Here is a 21128-nt window from a genome sequence, read left to right on the forward strand (position 1 = left end):
TCTCACTCAAACTGAGTACAGATCTGTGGATTAATCAAATTAACTGTCAAATGACAACATGAATTTTAAGATAAATTTTCTTATTTGTGTCTAACCTGGGGAAAAAATTAATTGTATGTCTATAAAGAGAAAATATGTATACTGAGGTCAGCAATTTGTAATTGCTTAAGCTGTTTTCTGCTTGCCATGAGATAGATGACATTTTCTCGGAATTTTTGATTTTCTTGTTAATTTGGAAAATGGGGGAACCTTTATAAAATAAGAAATTAGGCCGGGCGCGGTGGCTCAAGCCTGTAATCCCAGCACTTTGGGAGGCCGAGACGGGCGGATCACGAGGTCAGGAGATCGAGACCATCCTGGCTAACACAGTGAAACCCCCGTCTCTACTAAAAAATACAAAAAACTAGCCGGGCGAGGTGGCGGGCGCCTGTAGTCCCAGCTACTCGGGAGGCTGAGGCAGGAGAATGGCATGAACCTGGGAGGCGGAACTTACAGTGAGCTGAGATCCGGCCATTGTACTCCAGCCTGGGCCACAGAGTGAGACCCCGCCTCAAAAAAAAAAAAAAAAAAAAAAAGAAATTATATTCACTTTTTTATATACTCTCTCCCCAAAAATAAAATGAAGCAAATTCAATAGGTGGGAGGTCACTTTTAGGGAAAACCTAAAAGAAATGAAAACTATTCTAAAGGTTTATTGCTATGCAATCTAAGTTTTCTATCAGTGTTTATCATGTTTTTATTCTACAGCTTATGAAAAAGAAGGAGCTTTCTATTCAGCTTCTTTTACAATTATTGTGTCTTGGTTCATTTTTTAAAAACCAACAAATCACTGAAATAAATAACTTTACCCTTTCTAGTCACTTAAGTTTTAGCTTCTCTAAAATGGCACAATAAGTGTACAAGAAAATATGATTTTAGCCGGGTTAGCATGATACCTTATTACTTTCACAGGTTCAACTTTTCCTGCTAGATTAAGTTTGAATGAGCAAATTTAATGAAATTAAATTGTTTTCAAACCAAGTGTGCTTTGTAACAATGAAAGGGATGAAAATAGAAGTCAGACCGAGGATGCTTACTTTGAGGAGAAACAACGCTGACGACTGCTTGAGAAAACTCTATTTGCTATTGGTTCTCGAATACTGAAAAGTATTTTTGGTTCTTCTGGACTGTAGAGCAGTGATTCATTATATTCATTTGTTACTACAAAGAAAAAAAATATTAGCATACTCAATAAAAGATGGTCACTTCTGAGAAGGGCAAAACAAAAAATAGATGCCATCCTCATTTAAAATTAATTCTGTTCCAAAAGTCTATTTGGGAACAAGTTTCTTGAAACTCGTAACACATATTCCATTAAAAACAGTAACAAAAAACCTTATAAATAAGAATTAGGTACCATGATTTGCCCACAGAAACACACATCACCCACAATACAGCAGAAATAGGTACAATTGGGGAAAAAGAAAAAATAAAAAACCACTAGCTTCAAAGCTTGTAATTAAACAATAGAGGAACTAGATAGATGCATTCAAAAAAGGAACTTGAGTTGCCATATTGCCCTGCCAAGTTCTTTCCAAAATACCACATCAAAGAGCTCATAACTATGATAATAAGCAAACAGCGTTGATATAAAATGCAGTCTCAAACAACGACAGGCAATATCCTTTCTCCAATACATCAACATATTTTTTAGAAATCTTTGGGACCTTTCTCTCTAATCAAGAGGCACATGAAGGCTGGAATACAAAGCACAAATCGGTTGAGAAAATTACAAATATATCACGCCTGAAAGAAAGTTTAGTTGAGTACTACGATTAAAAAAATTAAAAGACTGTCAGATAATCTACCTTATGAAAGTTCCATCTGAATTACTGGCTTTAAAAAAAAATCCAATTCACTCACAAAAATAAAAATTTGGCTCCGTGAGAACACACCACAAAAAAGCATGCTAGCTCTGAAAGAAATTTCAAAGGTGTAATTTCACATATGTCTGTAACAGTGATTGCATCACTGGCACTCACTGTTGCTTCTGAAGATAGTCAAATCTTGAAAGAATGCCATTCATCAAAGTAAATCTTTGGTATGTTTATTAAAAGAAGAAAATCACAGATGATATATATATACACATACATATGTGTGTATATGTATGTGTATATATGTGTGTATGTGTGTGTATATATATACCCTTAATTTATATATATACCTGACATAAATTTCAGTTATTTTATATATATATATATATTTTTTTGTCACTTCGGCATTTTTTTATTTTTTTTAATTTCTTTTTTTTATTATTATACTTTAAGTTCTAGGGTACATGTGCATAACGTGCAGGTTTGTTACATATGTATACTTGTGCCATGTTGGTGTGCTGCACCCATCAACTCGTCAGCACCCATCAATTCGTCATTTATATCAGGTATAACTCCCAATGCAATCCCTCCCCTCTCCCCCCTCCCCATGATAGGCCCCAGTGTGTGATGTTCCCCTTCCCGAGTCCAAGTGAGCTCATTGTTCAGTTCCCACCTATGAGTGAGAACATGCGTTGTTTGGTTTTCTGTTCTTGTGATAGTTTGCTAAGAATGATGGTTTCCAGCTGCATCCATGTCCCTACAAAGGATGCAAACTCATGCTTTTTTATGGCTGCATAGTATTCCATGGTGTGTATGTGCCACATTTTCTTAATCCAGTCTGTCACTGATGGACATTTGGGTTGATTCCAAGTCTTTGCTATTGTGAATAGTGCCGCAATAAACATACGTGTGCATGTGTCTTTATGGCAGCATGATTTATAATCCTTTGGGTATATACCCAGTAGTGGGATGGCTGGGTCATATGGTACATCTAGTTCTAGATCCTTGAGGAATCGCCATACTGTTTTCCATAGTGGTTGAACTAGTTTACAATCCCACCAACAGTGTAAAAGTGTTCCTATTTCTCCACATCCTCTCCAACACCTGTTGTTTCCTGACTTTTTAATGATTGCCATTCTAACTGGTGTGAGATGGTATCTCATTGTGGTTTTGATTTGCATTTCTCTGATGGCAAGTGATGATGAGCATTTTTTCATGTGTCTGTTGGCTGTATGAATGTCTTCTTTTGAGAAATGTCTGTTCATATCCTTTGCCCACTTTTTGATGGGGTTGTTTTTTTCTTATAAATTTGTTTGAGTTCTTTGTAGGTTCTGGATATCAGCCCTTTGTCAGATGGGTAGATTGCAAAAATTTTCTCCCATTCTGTAGGTTGCCTGTTCACTCTGATGGTAGTTTCTTTTGCTGTGCAGAAGCTCTTTAGTTTAATTAGATCCCATTTGTCAATTTTGGCTTTTGTTGCCGTTGCTTTTGGTGTTTTAGACATGAAGTCCTTGCCCATGCCTATGTCCTGAATGGTACTACCTAGGTTTTCTTCTAGGGTTTTTATGGTATTAGGTCTAACATTTAAGTCTCTAATCCATCTTGAATTAATTTTCGTATAAGGAGTAAGGAAAGGATCCAGTTTCAGCTTTCTACTTATGGCTAGCCAATTTTCCCAGCACCATTTATTAAATAGGGAATCCTTTCCCCATTTCTTGTTTCTCTCAGGTTTGTCAAAGATCAGATGGCTGTAGTTGTGTGGTATTATTTCTGAGGACTCTGTTCTGTTCCATTGGTCTATATCTCTGTTTTGGTACCAGTACCATGCTGTTTTGGTTACTGTAGCCTTGTAGTATAGTTTGAAGTCAGGTAGCGTGATGCCTCCAGCTTTGTTCTTTTGACTTAGGATTATCTTGGCAATGCGGGCTCTTTTTTGGTTCCATATGAACTTTAAAGCAGTTTTTTCCAATTCTGTGAAGAAACTCATTGGTGGCTTGATGGGGATGGCATTGAATCTATAAATAACCTTGGGCAGTATGGCCATTTTCACAATATTGATTCTTCCTATCCATGAGCATGGTATGTTCGTCCATTTGTTTGTGTCCTCTTTTATTTCACTGAGCAGTGGTTTGTAGTTCTCCTTGAAGAGTTCCTTTACATCCCTTGTAAGTTGGATTCCGAGGTATTTTATTCTCTTTGAAGCAATTGTGAATGGAAGTTCATTCCTGATTTGGCTCTCTGTTTGTCTGTTACTGGTGTATAAGAATGCTTGTGATTTTTGCACATTAATTTTGTATCCTGAGACTTTGCTGAAGTTGCTTATCAGCTTAAGGAGATTTTGGGCTGAGACAATGGGGTTTTCTAAATATACCATCATGTCATCTGCAAACGGGGACAATTTGACTTCTTCTTTTCCTAACTGAATACCCTTGATTTCTTTCTCTTGCCTGATTGCCCTAGCCAGAACTTCCAACACTATGTTGAATAGGAGTGGTGACAGAGGGCATCCCTGTCTTATGCCAGTTTTCAAAGGGAATTTTTCCAGTTTTTGCCCATTCAGTATGATATTGGCTGTGGGTTTGTCATAAATAGCTCTTATTATTTTGAGGTACATTCCATCAATACCGAATTTATTGAGCGTTTTTAGCATGAAGGGCTGTTGAATTTTGTCAAAAGCCTTTTCTGCATCTATTGAGAAAATCATGTGGTTCTTGTCTTTGGTTCTGTTGATATGCTGGATTACGTTTATTGATTTGCCAATGTTGAATCAGCCTTGCATGTCAGGGATGAAGCCCACTTGATCATGGTGGATAAGCTTTTTGATGTGCTGCTGAATCCGGTTTGCCAGTATTTTATTGAGGATTTTTGCATCGATGTTCATCAGGGATATTGGTCTAAAATTCTCTTTGTTGTGTCTGTGTCAGGCTTTGGTATCAGGATGATGTTGGCCTCATCAAATGAGTTAGGGAAGATTCCCTCTTTTTCTATTGATTGGAATAGTTTCAGAAGGAATGGTACCAGCTCCTCCTTGTACCTCTGGTAGAATTCAGCTGTGAATCCATCTGGTCCTGGACTTTTTTTGGTTGGTAGGCTATTAATTATTGCCTCAATTTCAGAGCCTGCTATTGGTGTATTTAGGGATTCAACTTCTTCCTGGTTTAGTCTTGGAAGAGTGTAAGTGTCCAGGAAATTATCCATTTCTTCTAGATTTTATAGTTTATTTGCATAGAGGTGTTTATAGTATTCTCTGATGGTAGTTTGTATTTCTGTGGGGTCGGTGGTGATATCCCCTTTATCATTTTTTATTGCGTCTATTTGATTCTTCTCTCTTTTCTTCTTTATTAGTCTTGCTAGCAGTCTGTCAATTTGTTGATCTTTTCAAAAAACCAACTCCTGGATTCATTGATTTTTTGGAGGGTTTTTTGTGTCTCTGTCTCCTTCAGTTCTGCTCTGATCTTAGTTATTTCTTGCCTTCTGCTAGCTTTTGAATGTGTTTGCTCTTGCCTCTCTAGTTCTTTTAATTGTGATGTTAGAGTGTCAATTTTAGATCTTTCCAGCTTTCTCTTGTGGGCATTTAGGGGACTAAGAAACTCAATCAAAACCGCTCAACTACATGGAAACTGAACAACCTGCTCCTGAATGACTACTGGGTACATAACGAAATGAAGGCAGAAATAAAGATGTTCTTTGAAACCAATGAGAACAAAGATACAACATACCAGAATCTCTGGGACACATTTAAAACAGTGTGTAAAGGGAAATTTATAGCACTAAATATATATTATTTTTTAAGTTGAATTATATCATTAAGAAGCAATTACTATATGTGCCTAACTTTCCTTTGATACAGATTTACTGCTGGTGCTAATTCATGAACCATGATTAAAATAATCTTGTAGGTCTCAAATTGAGTGAAGGAGACCAGAACCCATTTTAGAAGGCTGAATGGGGCTTGAGCGATTTGCTTCTTTTTTCAAACTATTTTAGAGGCAAACTGTCCCCCCAAAAAAGGAAGTCTTATGTGGAAACCTAACAATAAAGAAAAACTGACACTGTTAAAATACTGTATCAGGTTAAAAGGTATTGCTAACTCATTTTAAGGTAACCAATGAGAATGAGGCTGTTAAGATAACTCAAATCCAAGCATTTATGGTTATGGATAACAGTTACAGTCTTACATGTATCAATGTTCACTTTATGTCTATATATTTTTTGTCATATATGTTGAGAAGATCCTTACATAGGTATGTAGATGTAACTTTAAACACATTTTGGTATGGGGTTTTATAAAAAACAATCTACCTTGAAATTTTAGGATATCCTTCAATGGAGATAGCAAAAAAAAGCTTTAATTTGAGGTGTATACAAGAATGATCCTGGTAGATAAGTAGACTTCAGTGTGTTACAATCTGATATACAAATCAAATGAATGTGTTTTTCAGTTTAAAAATTTAAATTGTTTTAAACAGAATATAAAGAATACATTTGAAGAACTCCTAGAAACACCAGCTAGATGATCTACTTTAACCCCCTCTTTTTACAACTGTGGAGGATCACAGCCTTGCCCAAGTTTCACAGCTGATGTAGAGATCTGGAACTGGAATCTACGATTTCAGATTTCTTGGTAAGTATTCTTTCTCTAACAGTGCTAATTCTCTTAAAGGAATCTTGAGGTATCTTGAGGTAATCAGGCAAAACCAGGGAGAAGAATGTTAAAAAGAATATTTGAGTGAATAAGAAAATAAGCACTCATAGCTCAGTGAATTCTATCTCATTCAGAGGATATTAATGGCATAGTGAATTTAGCTATGCACTTACTATTTGTGAGATAAAGATTTTTCTTAATTCCCTATCCCCCAGGATATGTTTGCAGTTATACTGCTTTGACTTAAGAGTTGTATTTCAGGGTTGACTAAAAATCACAACAACCAAGTCCAACTTTAATCTTTACGTTGCTTAAAGACATTTAAGGGGATATCGTATTAAAAGCATGTTTGAGTAAAAAAAAAGTACTTTGCTAATTAAATAACACTTCACACTATCATTCTTAAAACTGAAATAGAACTAAACTGTTAGTGATTATTACCAATTGTCACTGACCTTTCTCTACCAATTCTCTGTTCAATGGAAGACTCAAATTCCCTTGTCGTTTTGCTATTGAAAAAGGAAAGGGGGAAAGTATGATTAAAATGTATATGTGTTATAAATACATATATGTTATTATATAACATAATAGCTAATATAAAATAGCATGTATACATTATATAGCATATTATCATAAACAAACAGTAGTCCCCCCTTGCCCTTATTAACACTTTTGCTTTCCATGATTTTGCTTTCTTCCAGTTTCAGGTACCGGCAGACAACCATGATACAAAAATAGTACATAGAAAATTATAGAAATCAACAATTCATGTTTCAAATCGCACATCATTCTAAGTAGCATGGTGAAATCTCACACAGTCCTGCTCTAACCCACCTGGGATGTGAGGCATCCTTTTGTCCAGCTTATCCATGCTGTGCATGGTACTGGCCCATTAGTCACTTAGTAGCTGACTTGGTTTTGAGATCGACTGTCATGGTATCATAGTGTTTGTGTTCACGTCACCCTTATTTAACTTAATAATGGCCCCAAGGCACAAGTAGTGATGTCGGCAAATCAGATATGCCAAAGAGAAGCCATAAAATGCTTTCTTTGCATGAACAGGTGAATGTTCTCAAAGAAAAAGGTCATATGCTGAGGTTGCTAAGATTTACAATCAGATGTATGAATCTTCTATCCGTGATATTGTGAAGAAGGAAAAACAAATTAATGCATAGTATAAGGGTTTGGTAGTATCCAAGGTTTCAGCATTCACTGGGGGTCCTGGAACATGTGCCCTGCGGATAAGAGGGGATTACTGTAATAGCTGTTTTGGTACTCACCAATATTTAAAACATCTTCTACTGCCTGAGTTGCAACCCTGTTAATATTGAATGACCTAGAAACAAAAATCACAAAATTTTTAGTTTTAATTCTAAAAACATGCTAAAAATCACAAATGAATAACCTACTCAAAATATAGAAAATTCTTAGAATTTGGAGAAAGTTCTAAATGAACAAAGTTAAAAACTGGTAAATAATGTACTAGTATGAGTATGATGAGACAAGTATTTTCATACATTGATGGGAACAGAGATATTGCAGTTGGAGAGCAATTATGCACTATCAAAATTAAAATGAACATATTCTTCAATCTAGTAACTTAACCTAAAATATACCTCCATCTATAATACACAAAGATAGGTACAAAAATTATTAGCTGCAACGCTCTTTATAACAGCAAAACAACTCAAATATAGAAACCGACAGAAAGCTAATTAAATAAATTATAGCTACTCACTGATATTAAAAATAATACAAATATATGTGCTGTTGTGTAAGGATAACCAAAATACTAAGTTAAAAAACAAAAGGCATCATATAGTGTAAATATTGTTTCATTTTAAAAACAAAAATATATATATATACAGTATGAATCTAGAGATAAGTACTACAGATACGAAATGAAAAGGAGACTAGCTTTTTGCTGTATACCCTCCTTTTGTACCTTTTAACATAGGCAAGTATTCTTTAAGTTATAAAATAGTTTCCTTAAAGGTAAGAAATCTTCTACATGTGCAATGCCTTGCTTAACCACTAAAAACCAGGCATTAATACAAACATGAATAACTTTTCAAAACAGCTCTGTCCTGGGGGTCTATAAAGATCACTAAGAAAAGGTTGTTTTTGGCCGGGCGCGGTGGCTCACGCCTCTAATCCCAGCACTTTGGGAGGCCGAGGCGGGCGGATCATGAGGTCAGATCGAGACCATCCTGGCTAACACGGCGAAACCCTGTCTCTACTAAAAAATACAAAAAATTAGCCGGGAGTGGTGGCGGGCGCCTGTAGTCCCAGCTACTCGGGAGGCTGAGGCAGAAGAAATGGCGTGAACTCAGGAGGCGGAGCTTGCAGTGAGCCAAGATCATGCCACTGCACTCCAGCCTGGGCCACAGAGCCAGACTCCCATCTCAAAAAAAAGAAAAAGAAACGGTTGTTTTTTAAAAAAAAAAAATTCCCAGTAATTTTGAATTCTTCTACCACCTCATAACTCTTCATACACGATCTCAATAGATAATCCCAAGGAACAGGAATAACGTGAGTCAACACAACTCTAAACCTAAATCACTGTCTCTCAACTTTTTGAGGGAGGGAGAATAAGAGATACTCTTATACCTGCTAAACCCTGTACCCTTCATATTTGGAGAAATGCAAAAACATGAGAACTTTTTTCTTAGGTCTACAACCTTCACCACTCTAAGAGTTCCCATTTAAAATCAGACATAACCTCTACTACCAAACTGGAAGACAAACTAAGTATCACATCTTCATCAACTACTAAAGCTTCATCTCCTAAAAACACATCTTCATCCTTAATTTAAAGTCTGGTAGGGCAGCATGTATGGAGAAAAAGGACTAAGAACAATCTTAAGAAGAAACTATTGAAATATATGGTGATCTGGCTCTGTAGTACTTCTCCCAATGTACGGAGTAAACCTGATTCCCCACTGACCAGAGAACTGACATGATAATGGGACAATTTAGAGACATTTGCTGTGTAATACCACCCCTATATCCTGTCTCCTGTGGAAGAATTTCTGGAGATGCAGACATGGAATAACTCTTCCCCAAACCTGTTTTTCTTCCTGAACGCATATTTTCTAGCCCTTCATGCCATATAGTCATGTGACTGAGTTGTAGCTAATGAAATCAGAGTGGACATGACGAATAAAACTTCAAAGCCTGGCTCACAGCCTCCCATGGGGAGTCCCCATGCTCTTCTACCATCTGTAGCAGAGCAACCGGAGGAGCTATGTTTAGAAGGTGGTAGAGCCATGTGATGGAAGAACTCTGGCTCCTTGAATAACCACTTACAGGGAGCTGCCTGCCAATCAGGAATACTCACTGCAGACTTTACAAGAACAAGAAATAGACTTATACTGTGTTAAGCCACTGAGATTGGTGGATTATCTTTTATAACAAATAGCTTACCGTGAGTCATACATTTCCACATTTCATATTAAAAGTAAAGACTAATTAAGGAATTTCATACAAGAAAACAAGCCCCTCTCTATCAAGAATTAAAAGAGAGAAAAATAGACTATTCTAATCTTTTCTTTCCAGTGATTCTTCAGAGGTCTATGGTTTATAGATAGGTTTAAAATTTAAATCATGACTTCACCATTTATTAGCCACATGGCTTTGGGAAAGTCAGTTAACTTATGAAACTTTTTGGATTCTACTTATGAAAATAAAATCACCTACTTCCAGAGTATTTGTGAGAATTTAAACAAGATCATCTAATTAGCTTGGAACAAAATATGTGCTCAGAGATGGTAGTATGATAAAAACAAAAATTATTAATGTATAGAAATATACAGCTATTCCCCAGCCCCTCTGGCTCCTAGGCTTCCCTTCTCTTCCTACATTTCTTGAAGAGAAAAGGACAAAAGATGAATGGGAATTGCAGTGGAGAACATGTTAGATGCAAGCAAGCTGCATGGGGCTTGGTAGAGAAGAGACTGAGTAACCAAGGTGGCAGGGATAGGATATAGCTTGTGAGAAAGACTTTTATACTAGAGCACAGGAAATAATAGAAAACTTTAACAAGCAACATAGAGAAGGCTGAGATTTTAATCTAACCCATACTTATCGAAATGCAACATCAACACAGGACTCAACTACTGGGTGCATGTGGGAGGCGAGGAATGCTTTAAAAGCATTGTAGTGGCTGTCATTCCCTATGCCCCGAAAGGTTGAAAACTTGAACTATCAAAATCTATCAAAATTACACCCCTCCTCAGACAGAAGCCCCATTGTCTCTAGCAGAAGCACTACTTCACTGAGATTAATTACAAATTTATCTTGATAATTCTTCAATACAACCTAGTGACTTTTCTTTCAACTATGTGACCTCTATAGACAGCTCAGAACCCCTCTCCCTTTCCATTTAAAAACTGACCTTCCCTGTGAAGCAGCACAAGTAGTAACGACAGTGAAAAGGGCACTGATTTTGCAGTCCAGCACACCTGTACTTATATCCAGGTTCTAACTCTTACTTCTTGTATAACTTTGGCCTAAATTATCCTTGCTAACCTTTAATTTACTCATTTATAAAATGGGAATGTTACTACTTTCTTCCAGGATTTCTAAAAGGATTAATTAATATATAAAAGTACCTAGCACAGTACAAAGTAGCAGGGGCTATATAACTGATAGCTTGTATTACAATGCATAAAAAATAAACATACAGAATCACGGAAGTTCAGAAGGCAAAGTAAACTTACTATTTTATCAGTTCCAATTCCTGCATTTTGCAGACAAGGATTTGTACACAGATGTAAAGCTAGTCTGTGGTTTAATCAGGTCTCTTAACTTCCAGGCCAGTACTCTTTTCAATTATACCACTTTGCCCATTTTTTATGATAAGAACACTGGGTAAAGACAATCTCTATTTCTAACAGAAATTTCCATTTCTATTTCTAATTTCACTCTAGTTTTCAAAAAGTAGCATAGCATGTTCAATAGGAAAGATGCTATCATCATAAATGAAAGCTGTTAGCTGTAATGTTTTCAATTTAATCTATGAGATAGTTACAAAATAATTTTATAACATATTAAAGGATTAATTTTTTTCACAAAATTATTGGAAAATTCATTTTAGATATGTTCCTTTCACTGGCCTTCAGGAAAATAAGTTATTAACCTACCTTTTTAAATGATACTTCTTATTTTTTCCAAAAGACTATTTGGCTATTTTTTTTATTGAATACTTATGAATTAAATGACATGATATCTGAAAAATAACTTCAAAATAAATAGGACAAAAGTAGATAGATGGGGTACAGAGGCAACAAGACTGGGCATGTGTTGATAATTATTACTAGCTAATGGTATGTGGGGATTCATTACACTATTTTGTCACTTCTTAAAAATTTTTCATAATAAAATAGTTTAAGAAGTCATGCTAAACAAGAAGGAAATAAAACTCTAAATCAAACTATCCAAATTTAAAAGTTTGATAAGCATTGTTTTAGCTATATACAATTGTGAGCATATAGTCATTTACTCAAAAAATATTTTTTGAGTGAATACATATAAGGTACTGTGCACACAAAAGATTAAGCAGGAAAAAAAAAAAAAAAAAACCCTAATCACCATCCCAAATCCATGAAGTTGCTTTAACTAGCTGGGTACTAGCATATTAGATAACTAATAATGTAACAACAGCTATAACAGTGCTATGAGAAAAAGTGTTAGGGAAGGATAAAAATGATTAATTCACTGTCCTTATGAAAGAGGTGAATGTTAAAGATTTGCTAAAGAGAATGACATTTCAAGACTGAATTTTCAGCCAGTGGATAGAAAGTGGAGTGTTCAGGCACTCAAGGCAGGAAGAAGTTGCACTGAGCAAAAATAAAAAGCCAAGCGAGAACAAGAAGCGTGCTGAGAATTGCAAGTAGTTGTGCCAATTCTAGTGTGCCATAGGTGGGAGTAAGGGTAGGGCAGGAATAAGGCCAATAAGATCACTAAGGTCATATGATAAAGGGCCTCAAATGACAGATTAAGCAATCTGAACAGTGGTCAATGAAACTTGTAAAGCAGAGAACAGAGATAGATTTATCTACATTTTAGAAATATTACTCTGTTGTAGATACTGGAAAGGATGTGGAGAAATAGGAACACTTATACACTGTTGGTGGGAGCGTAAATTAGTTCAACCATTGTGGAAGGCAGTGTGGCGATTCCTCAAGGATATATAATTAGAAATACCATTTGACCCAGCAATCCCATTACTGGGGATATACCCAAAGGATTATAACTCATGCTACTATAAAGACACATGCACACGTATGTTTATTGCGGCACTATTCACAATAGCAAAGACTTGGAACCAACCCAAATATCCATCAATAATAGACTGGATAAAGAAAATGTGGCACATATACACCATGGAATACTATGCAGCCATGAAAAAGAATGAGTTCATGTCCTTTGTAGGGACATGGATGAAGCTGGAAACTATCATTCTCAGCAAAATATCTCAAGGACAGAAAACCAAACACCGCATGTTCTCACTCATAAAACATCAGAACACATGGACACAGGGAGGGTCACACACTGGGGCCTTTTGCTGGGGGGACTGAGGGAGGGATAGCATTAGAAGAAATACCTAATGTAAACGAGGAACTGATGGGTGCAGCAAACCAACATGGCACGTGTGTACCTATGTAACAAACCTGCATGTTGTGCACATGTACCCTAGAACTTAGAGTATAATAATAATTTTTTAAAAAGTGAAAAAAAAAAAAAAAAGGAAATATTACTCTGTGTAGTGCAGATGACAGCCTCAAGAATAAAAGGTGAGGCACAAAGAATATTCACTAAAAAGGTGCAGGCTTAGACCAAAGTAGCAGCAGTAGAAACCCAAAAAGTGGACTAAGATTTCAGAAGCACAATGAACAGGATTTCGAGACTGGGATATATAGAGAGGAGAATGAAGAATGGAGGACTCCAAAGGTAAGAACAAGGTTTTGAGAAATCATGTTTTGCTTTTTTTCTCTAGACATGGAGTTGGGTAAATGCTGATGGTATTCAGCAATATAAAGAACACAAAAAGAAAAACTGAAGACAATAAATTCAGTTCTGAATGTGTTGAATCTGAAGTGCTACTAATATCCTATCTGGCATGTAATTTTAGAATGTGAGTTTGTACTCAGGAGAGAAGGTATGTTTGGGAGGCATCTGTGAGGAATGTACTAAGAAGACGAGACTACCCAGAGGGAGGTTATAGAGTAAACAGGACACAGGATGCACCAGGTTATCTCCACTTAGGCTTTTAATATATAAACCTCCAGTCTATTTTTGTTTATTGTACTTTGTATTCATTTTCTTACTATTATTTAAAATATTTTTCATTTTTAAGAAAAGATAGTCCCAAAACCACTTCTCATTTCCTTTCCTTTACAAACCTAGTGCTCAATAATGATCAAATCCAGGCTGTAACTATAATCCAAGAAGTCAAGGCAGGACTACTAGACCCCAATGATGAATGAAACAGAAACTTGGCCTACCTACATAACACCACCAGGACACCTCTTGCAATATATTCCACGCCTTAGATGTGCCAATATATTACATTACTGAAAATATTTCACAAAACTTGATAAGCAACATCCCAAGTTACTTACCAGGCCTTTGATCCTGTTCCAGTACACAAATTGAGCCCTGAACTCTTCTGTTTTTCCCATGGACCATCATCAACTGAAATCTCATAGTAGGAAGCCCTGTGAATTGAGAATATAAAACTGTTTGCTGAGCTTATGGTTCACAGTAAATAAGATAGTCTTCTTCAGAACTAAGAAAATCTTAATTAAGTCAGCTTACCCAAGAAATACTGGACTTAGTAGGCACACACATCATGATGCTAATTCCAATACTGATTAAGTGAAAAAGTTAGAATAAAAAAACAACAACAACAAAAAAAACCTACATGTCTGCATGCCTGTCTGATTTATATACTCCTTTCTGACTATACTTTAATATTTTAAGTAGGGGCTTCTTGTAAATTTCTGGCTAGCACTGTGCTATTGCTCTTATGGAATCTAACATACACAGAGCCTCATTTCAGAATTCAAAAAAGAAAATACTATTCTTAAGTGAATTTCATTCTTGGTAGCTAGTCCTTGATATATTTTAAAGCTGATTCTAATTCTTAAAGTTATTAATAGTTTCTACTAAACTCTTGTTTCTTAAGCTACATGCTAATGTACCTTTTGAATTGGTAGTAAGCTAACAGAGATTAGATAATAAAGCTGTAAAGAAAATTCTCAACCAATACTGGATAGTAGACAAAACTAGAGATAAACCAGAACTAGAAATTTCTTTGAGATTTACATTTCTTAAAATATTTCATTAATATGAAATAAAATGGGTTTTCTGGCACCAGCAAAAATGGCACTATTCTTTAACTCCATGAATGCATAAATGATTTGTAACTATTCAAAGAACTTTTGAAATGTCTAAAAGCCTATTTTATAAACTCTATCTTAAAATAATTGTGTCACTGATCAACAGTGAATTTTTTTCTCCAGCAAATAAAAAAGTTAAGATAAAACCATAATAAAACACAAATTTTCAAAATAATAACAATTACTGGACATGCTTACAAACACTAACACTGTGGATAATTTATCTCTTATTCTAACCTTTACAGTTTATCCTGTAAGCTCTTAATTTGTGAGGGTTTTGCATAATACAACTCCTTTTCACTTTTTTCTCTATAGTCAGAATTTTTTATTAAAAATAAAAGATAGCAGGCCTAACATTCACATTTAATCTATTTCATAGCTTTGTTATATCTTCCTAGAAAACACACACATTAGGAGCCTATTATGTACAGACAAGCCAGCCAAATCCATAGAAGTGGCTGCTACTATGCCAGAATCAAGTAGAAACAAAAGAGATTAAAGGTAAGGGCTCATGGGAAAAGAAGCAGAGGCAGAGAGAAAGACAAGTACAGTCAAGTGAGAGATGCTGAGCCCAAAATAATGAGCAAATTTAGTGTCATTCTCACATGCAAGTTTATCAGGATTAGTCAATTCATAGAATTTTTGTTTCAGGGAAATTATGTTTTTAAGGCAGCAATAAAACTCACAGTCCCTTTAGAGTGGGTATACTTCTTCTTAAATTGTCCACTGCTACAGCCCAAGAATAAGACATTCTAGGTTAGAACAAATAGGAGAAAAGAAAACAAAATTGGGCCTTTAAAATGTTCTTAAATCTAAGAACATTATAAATGAGGCAGGAATAATATTGCTGCACTTCACATTTTCCAAGCAAGGCACTTAAGTTTTCAGAGCATAGTGAAGCCTCAATACAGAATCTAGAATCAGAAATACTGGGCTTATGTTACAGTTCTGATGCTAGCTAATTATACGACCTTGGGCTAGTTATTTGAACTCTCCAAATCTCAATTTTGTCACTAATAAATACAACTACCTTTCTCACAGGGTTGCTATGAGCATTAAATAAGATAGCATACGCAATATGAGCAGTGTCTGACACATAGCAGGCATCCAATAAATGTTCATTTCCTTTTTGCCTAAGGGTCTATGTCATAAAATCTTTAAAAGTGAGTTATAATACCTGCAGTAGTTAAACTGTTTTCAATAGCATCAGAAGCCAATCCATTGCTGTCCTTACTTAGTAAAACCATAAGGTGAGACATCAAAGAACACAAAAAGCAGCAGCATCAGTTATTTACGAGATAAACCAACCAGATCACTACTGCCACATAAAATAAAAGCATTTGATTGAAAATCCCCTCAAGAAACTTCAGACTCCCCCGAAATCTATCAACTGATGCCAGTTTTCCTCCATATATGTTATTTAATTTTTTAGTAAGTATAAAATTACAAAGCAAAGCTAGCTCTCAGCAGTTACCTTTAAAATACACAAACAGAATAAAATAAGCCATTAAATGGCTTCCCTGAAGTAAGCATAAACTCACAAAACATTTTTATCATTGCATTTATTTAAGGTAGACTTTCTCCAATCTCATTTAAAGTTCTTCCTCTCTTCTCTATCTTGTCTTTAGAATAATGACAAGATTGTATCACTAGAGTTAAAATTTTTTCTTCTCTCATCTACCACAGAGTATCTATAATTCATGTCCGTATTGCTTCAAACTTTATATGCAGCAAAAGAGAAAACTTTATATATAGCATAAGTCTTGCTGTGTTAAAGTATATTTTTATACTTTACTATATTTTTGTTTCCTAAATATTTTATCTTTGAATAATAAATTTTACTTTTAACTTTTTTAAATTACGTATTACTCTCCAAAAAATTAAGATACCACTACCTTTGTTATTCATCTTTACATCCCTAATGACTCACATATTACACATAGCACATGCACAATGTATTTTTGTTAAATATTACATAAACAACATAATTACAAATCAAAAAAACTGTTCAAACCATTCTGCTGAATCAAACTTCAATTCTTTTTCAACACAACCCAAGTTGAGTCATTGGCTACAATGTGAATATCTTTTTTAGTTAAGACAAGTTTTTCTCACTATAATCAAAGTTCTTATAAAAGGATATGACTTCCAGCAAACAAAATTTCAGAATTTATGGAACTCTTAGTAAACTAGGGATCCAACAACATAATCTTCAAAGGGTCACTCACATGGTTCTAGTAGCAGGAAAGTAGCAAATAAAACTCATCTCTAATCTTCTACCCTTAATTTACTTACATCTACAAGGATGAGAAGCCAGGTTCTAAAGTACTATCAAGAGTTAACTTTACATCACAGTAGTCATTTTATAGCTTGTCACTGTGTTCTACAAAAATGTTTTGCAAAAAAAAATTATGTTGATAATGTAAGCCTAAGTTATATTCAAGTCCCACAAAATAGATTCTTCCAGTAATGAAACACATACATTTTTACACCCCTAATAAGGAGCTACATTAACCTTAATTTTTGCAATAATGGTTATAATCTTGAACTGTCAATGCACTTGCCTTATGATGTGTTACACTAAAAAGGATACAACATCAACTATGGAGCATTGCTGTCAAAAATGCCTAGTCTGAATCTAACATGAAAAAAAAAAATCATACAAATTTAAAATAAGGGATATTCTGCAATCCAACTGGCTTACACCATTCAAAAATATTAATAACATGAATGACAAAACAGGATGGAAGTGTTCTTAATTTTAAAAGGCCATGATGGTCAAATGCAATGTGTGATCCTTAATTGGATCCTGGATAAAAACAAGCAAACAAATTATAAAAACAAGCAAGCAAACAAATCAGCTTTAAGAAGCACTAATTAATAGGAAATATTGATATGAACTACCTATAAAAGTTTTCTATCAATTGCAAATTTATACTTAGTATATTACTCTCTTAAATATTTATAAGCTGGGAACAGTGATATGCACGTCTAGTCCCTGCTACTCAGGAAGCTGAGGCAGGAGCATAGCTTGAGTCCAGATTTAAAGGCCAACCTGGGCAACATTCAGACATGGTAAGACACCATCTCTAAAAAATAAAAATACGGCCAAGTGCAGTGGCTCACACCTGTAATCCCAGCACTTTGGGAGGCCGAGGTGGGCGGATCACCTGAGGCCAGGAGTTTGAAACCAGCCTGGCCAACATGGTGTATCAGGGGAACCAGCCCCCAATATTTAAGAAATTATAAGAGTATTGATTGGGGAAGTGATAAATGTCCATGAAATCTTCATAATTTATGTTCAGAGACTGCAGTAAAGACAGACATAAGAAATTATAAAAGTATTAATTTTGGGAACTGTTAATGTCCATTAAATTTTCACAATTTATGTTCTTCTGCCGCAGCTTCAGCCAGTCTCTCCGTTTGCGGTCCCTGACTTCTCACAACAATGGTGAAACGCCATCTCTACTAAAAATAAAAAATTAGCCAGGTGTGGTGGCACGTGCCTGTAGTCCCAGCTACTCGGGAGGCTGAGGCAGGCTAATCACTTGAACTCGGGAGGCAGAGGTTGAAGTAAGCCATCATGCCACTGCAATTCAGCCTGGGCGATAGAGTGAGACTCGGTCTCAAAAAAAATAATAATAATAATAAAGAATCTATATAAACAGATTAAAGGCTCTGGGATGCAGTACAATAACTTTATTTAATACAGGGTTTTACAAACTTTTTTTGCCATACAATGTTCTTTCCCCTTAATACATATTAACGTCTACGAAGGTTTTGGAAATATTTCATTAAATAATGAACTGCCATTACTTACAAAAGATTATTCACAAATCTTAGCCAGGTTGTAGAAATTGAATAAATATCCAAAAGCACTAAAACATTAAATTCCATGCTCAAGATCACTGGTTTAAAAGTACCTGGATGACAGACTCTCCCCAATGAAGACTTCATTTAGTGCTCTCACTGGCAGAAGTTGGGGTCCTGAAGCCTCACACCCTGCATGTAATTTAAGACAAAGAAAATCCAAGATAGCTCCTTGATTTCTAGAAATGTTATAAAAAATTTATAAAACATTACAACTTTTATATTTTTGTTTTTAAAAGAATCACATACTTTAATATACTTTAATATAGTTAACATTTAAATTATCTTTTACTTAAAGCATCCACAACATAAACCTTAAAGGAACCTAAACTTACACCTGTAATGAAGGCCCGAGTCTCTCTCCAAAATAAACCTTAATTCTTCTTGAAGCAATTTCTCAAGAGTGATGAACTATATTTATCCATCTCAAAAGATTCTTGTTGTTACACTTAGTTTTATCTTGGAAGCTTCAGAGATACAACTTACCAATTAAAACAAGAACTATTTTGGATTTAAGCAGCAAATGACATCCATGGCTTGGAGGATGGAAACCAAACCAGGTATGTTAAGAAATCAGACATTTTTTTCCAAATAAGGAAACCTCAAGAGTGTTTTTAGCAACAGCAGCACTGGAGGAAATATTTCCACATCCCCCTTCATAATTCCTAAAAAATGTTTTCTTTTTTTAAATCTATAAGGTTGTGTGCACAAAGTAATCTTCCTTCATAATTACTTAAACATTACACCATCATATAAAATGACTGTCCCCTTCAAATGGTTCCCTTGACTTCTTTTATTAGTTTCCAACTGGAAAAGGCAACTCTGTATCCTCAATGTCACAACTATCAGATTTACTGGACTCAAGTATCTCCCACTAGGCTAGCATCATGAGAAAAGTTCGCTTTCTGTCAGACAAGTTGACTTGTCTGTCTCCTCCACAATTCCTATGAAGTTAATGTTTAAAAATCCATCCCAATTGTGGTAGGCAGGCTCCAAGTTGGTGTCCAGTGATTCCTGCCTCCCTGGTATTCACACTTTTGTGAATACATATACTCACACTCTCTTTCTCACATCATACTAGGGTTGCTCTATGTGACCAACAGAATATGGAAGCAGTGATGGCATATCACTTCTGAGATCAGGTTAGAAAAGACACTGTTGCTTCTACCTTGGCTGCTCTCTTTCTCTTAGATCTCCTGCTCTAGAGGAAGAGATAACATGAACAACCCTTTGGAGAGACCAACATAGTGAGGAACTGAAGCCATCTGCTAAAAGCCATGTGATGAGCTGGAAAGTGTGTTCTCCAGTTCCAGTCATGTCTTCATATACTGCTGTCCTGGCCAACAGCTTGATTGTCACCTCCTGCCTACGTCAGAACTAGCTAAGCTATACTCTTAGAATCTTGACCTTTATAATCTGTGTGAGGTCATAAATATTTACATTTAAGATGCTAAGCTAACAACAGTTACCTAATACACTATAGTTACCAAATACACTAATAAAACCACCATTGTCACCAAGACCACATTGATCTATTCTTCTTTTTTGACTTGGTAGCCCAATTATTATATTCTTCTGTTTATTATGTTTATTAAATTGAACATTACATTTTTCTCATTTATTTTGGACTATAACTGCCTAAAGGGAACCCAATTATTCTTTCAAATATAACAAGTTATTACAATACCAAGTACCCTTGGAGTACTTATTGTTTACCTAAATTATCAGCTCAACTTCATAATACAGAGAAAGACCTTGATACCAAAAGCTAAATATATATATAGCTTAAAGCCGGTTTTAGTCATATATATGTATATACACACACACATATATATACACACATATATATAAAGATTTGATATGTTTAATCAAATTTGATTGCACATAAGACTAAAACTGGCTTTAAACTGTCTTAGGTACTACATATATTCACATTCTCATTCTTGACAGTTTTACAAACATAAATGGCTAAAATTTATTGTTTAAATTACTTTTCCTTAAATAATTACTAATGAAATTCGTTTTAGATTACTATACCCACAGATTTCCTACAAATGTTCAACAATAGGTACTCATGAAATATCACCAGTAAATTTGAGCTCTCACCATCAAACTGTAACCATGTTTCCCTTTTATATGGTCTTGACTTTCCACCTCTATTCTCATTTTCCCTCATCCTAATTTATCTCTCCATATTACATTTTTATTACATGTGCTTGTTGAATTTCAATTCAAAACTTTCATCAAATGAGTTAGACAATAAATAAGATTGCTTCAAATCTCATTAATCATCTTAATTCTGCTTATTTTTTCATACTAATTCACTACTAAACCTTATCTAATCACAGAACTGTG

General features: G+C 35.2%; 1 protein-coding gene across 4 annotated transcripts in view; it reads right to left on the minus strand.

The window, feature by feature from the left end:
- NADK2 (NAD kinase 2, mitochondrial) overlaps positions 1-21128 on the minus strand; it is a 49247-nt gene that overhangs the window by 3854 nt on the left and 24265 nt on the right. For all 4 annotated transcript variants that reach the window (XM_026455967.2, XM_026455966.1, XM_023216519.3 and 1 more), the window contains exons 7-11: positions 18827-18905; positions 14124-14219; positions 7779-7834; positions 6954-7007; positions 1077-1200 (exon numbers count right to left, since the gene is read on the minus strand). In XM_026455967.2, the coding sequence (XP_026311752.1) occupies positions 1077-1200; positions 6954-7007; positions 7779-7834; positions 14124-14219; positions 18827-18905 (409 nt within the window). The remainder of the gene's footprint in view (positions 1-1076; positions 1201-6953; positions 7008-7778; positions 7835-14123; positions 14220-18826; positions 18906-21128) is intronic.

Source organism: Piliocolobus tephrosceles, chromosome 4 (assembly GCF_002776525.5).
Source record: "Piliocolobus tephrosceles isolate RC106 chromosome 4, ASM277652v3, whole genome shotgun sequence".
Lineage (NCBI taxonomy): Eukaryota > Metazoa > Chordata > Mammalia > Primates > Cercopithecidae > Piliocolobus > Piliocolobus tephrosceles.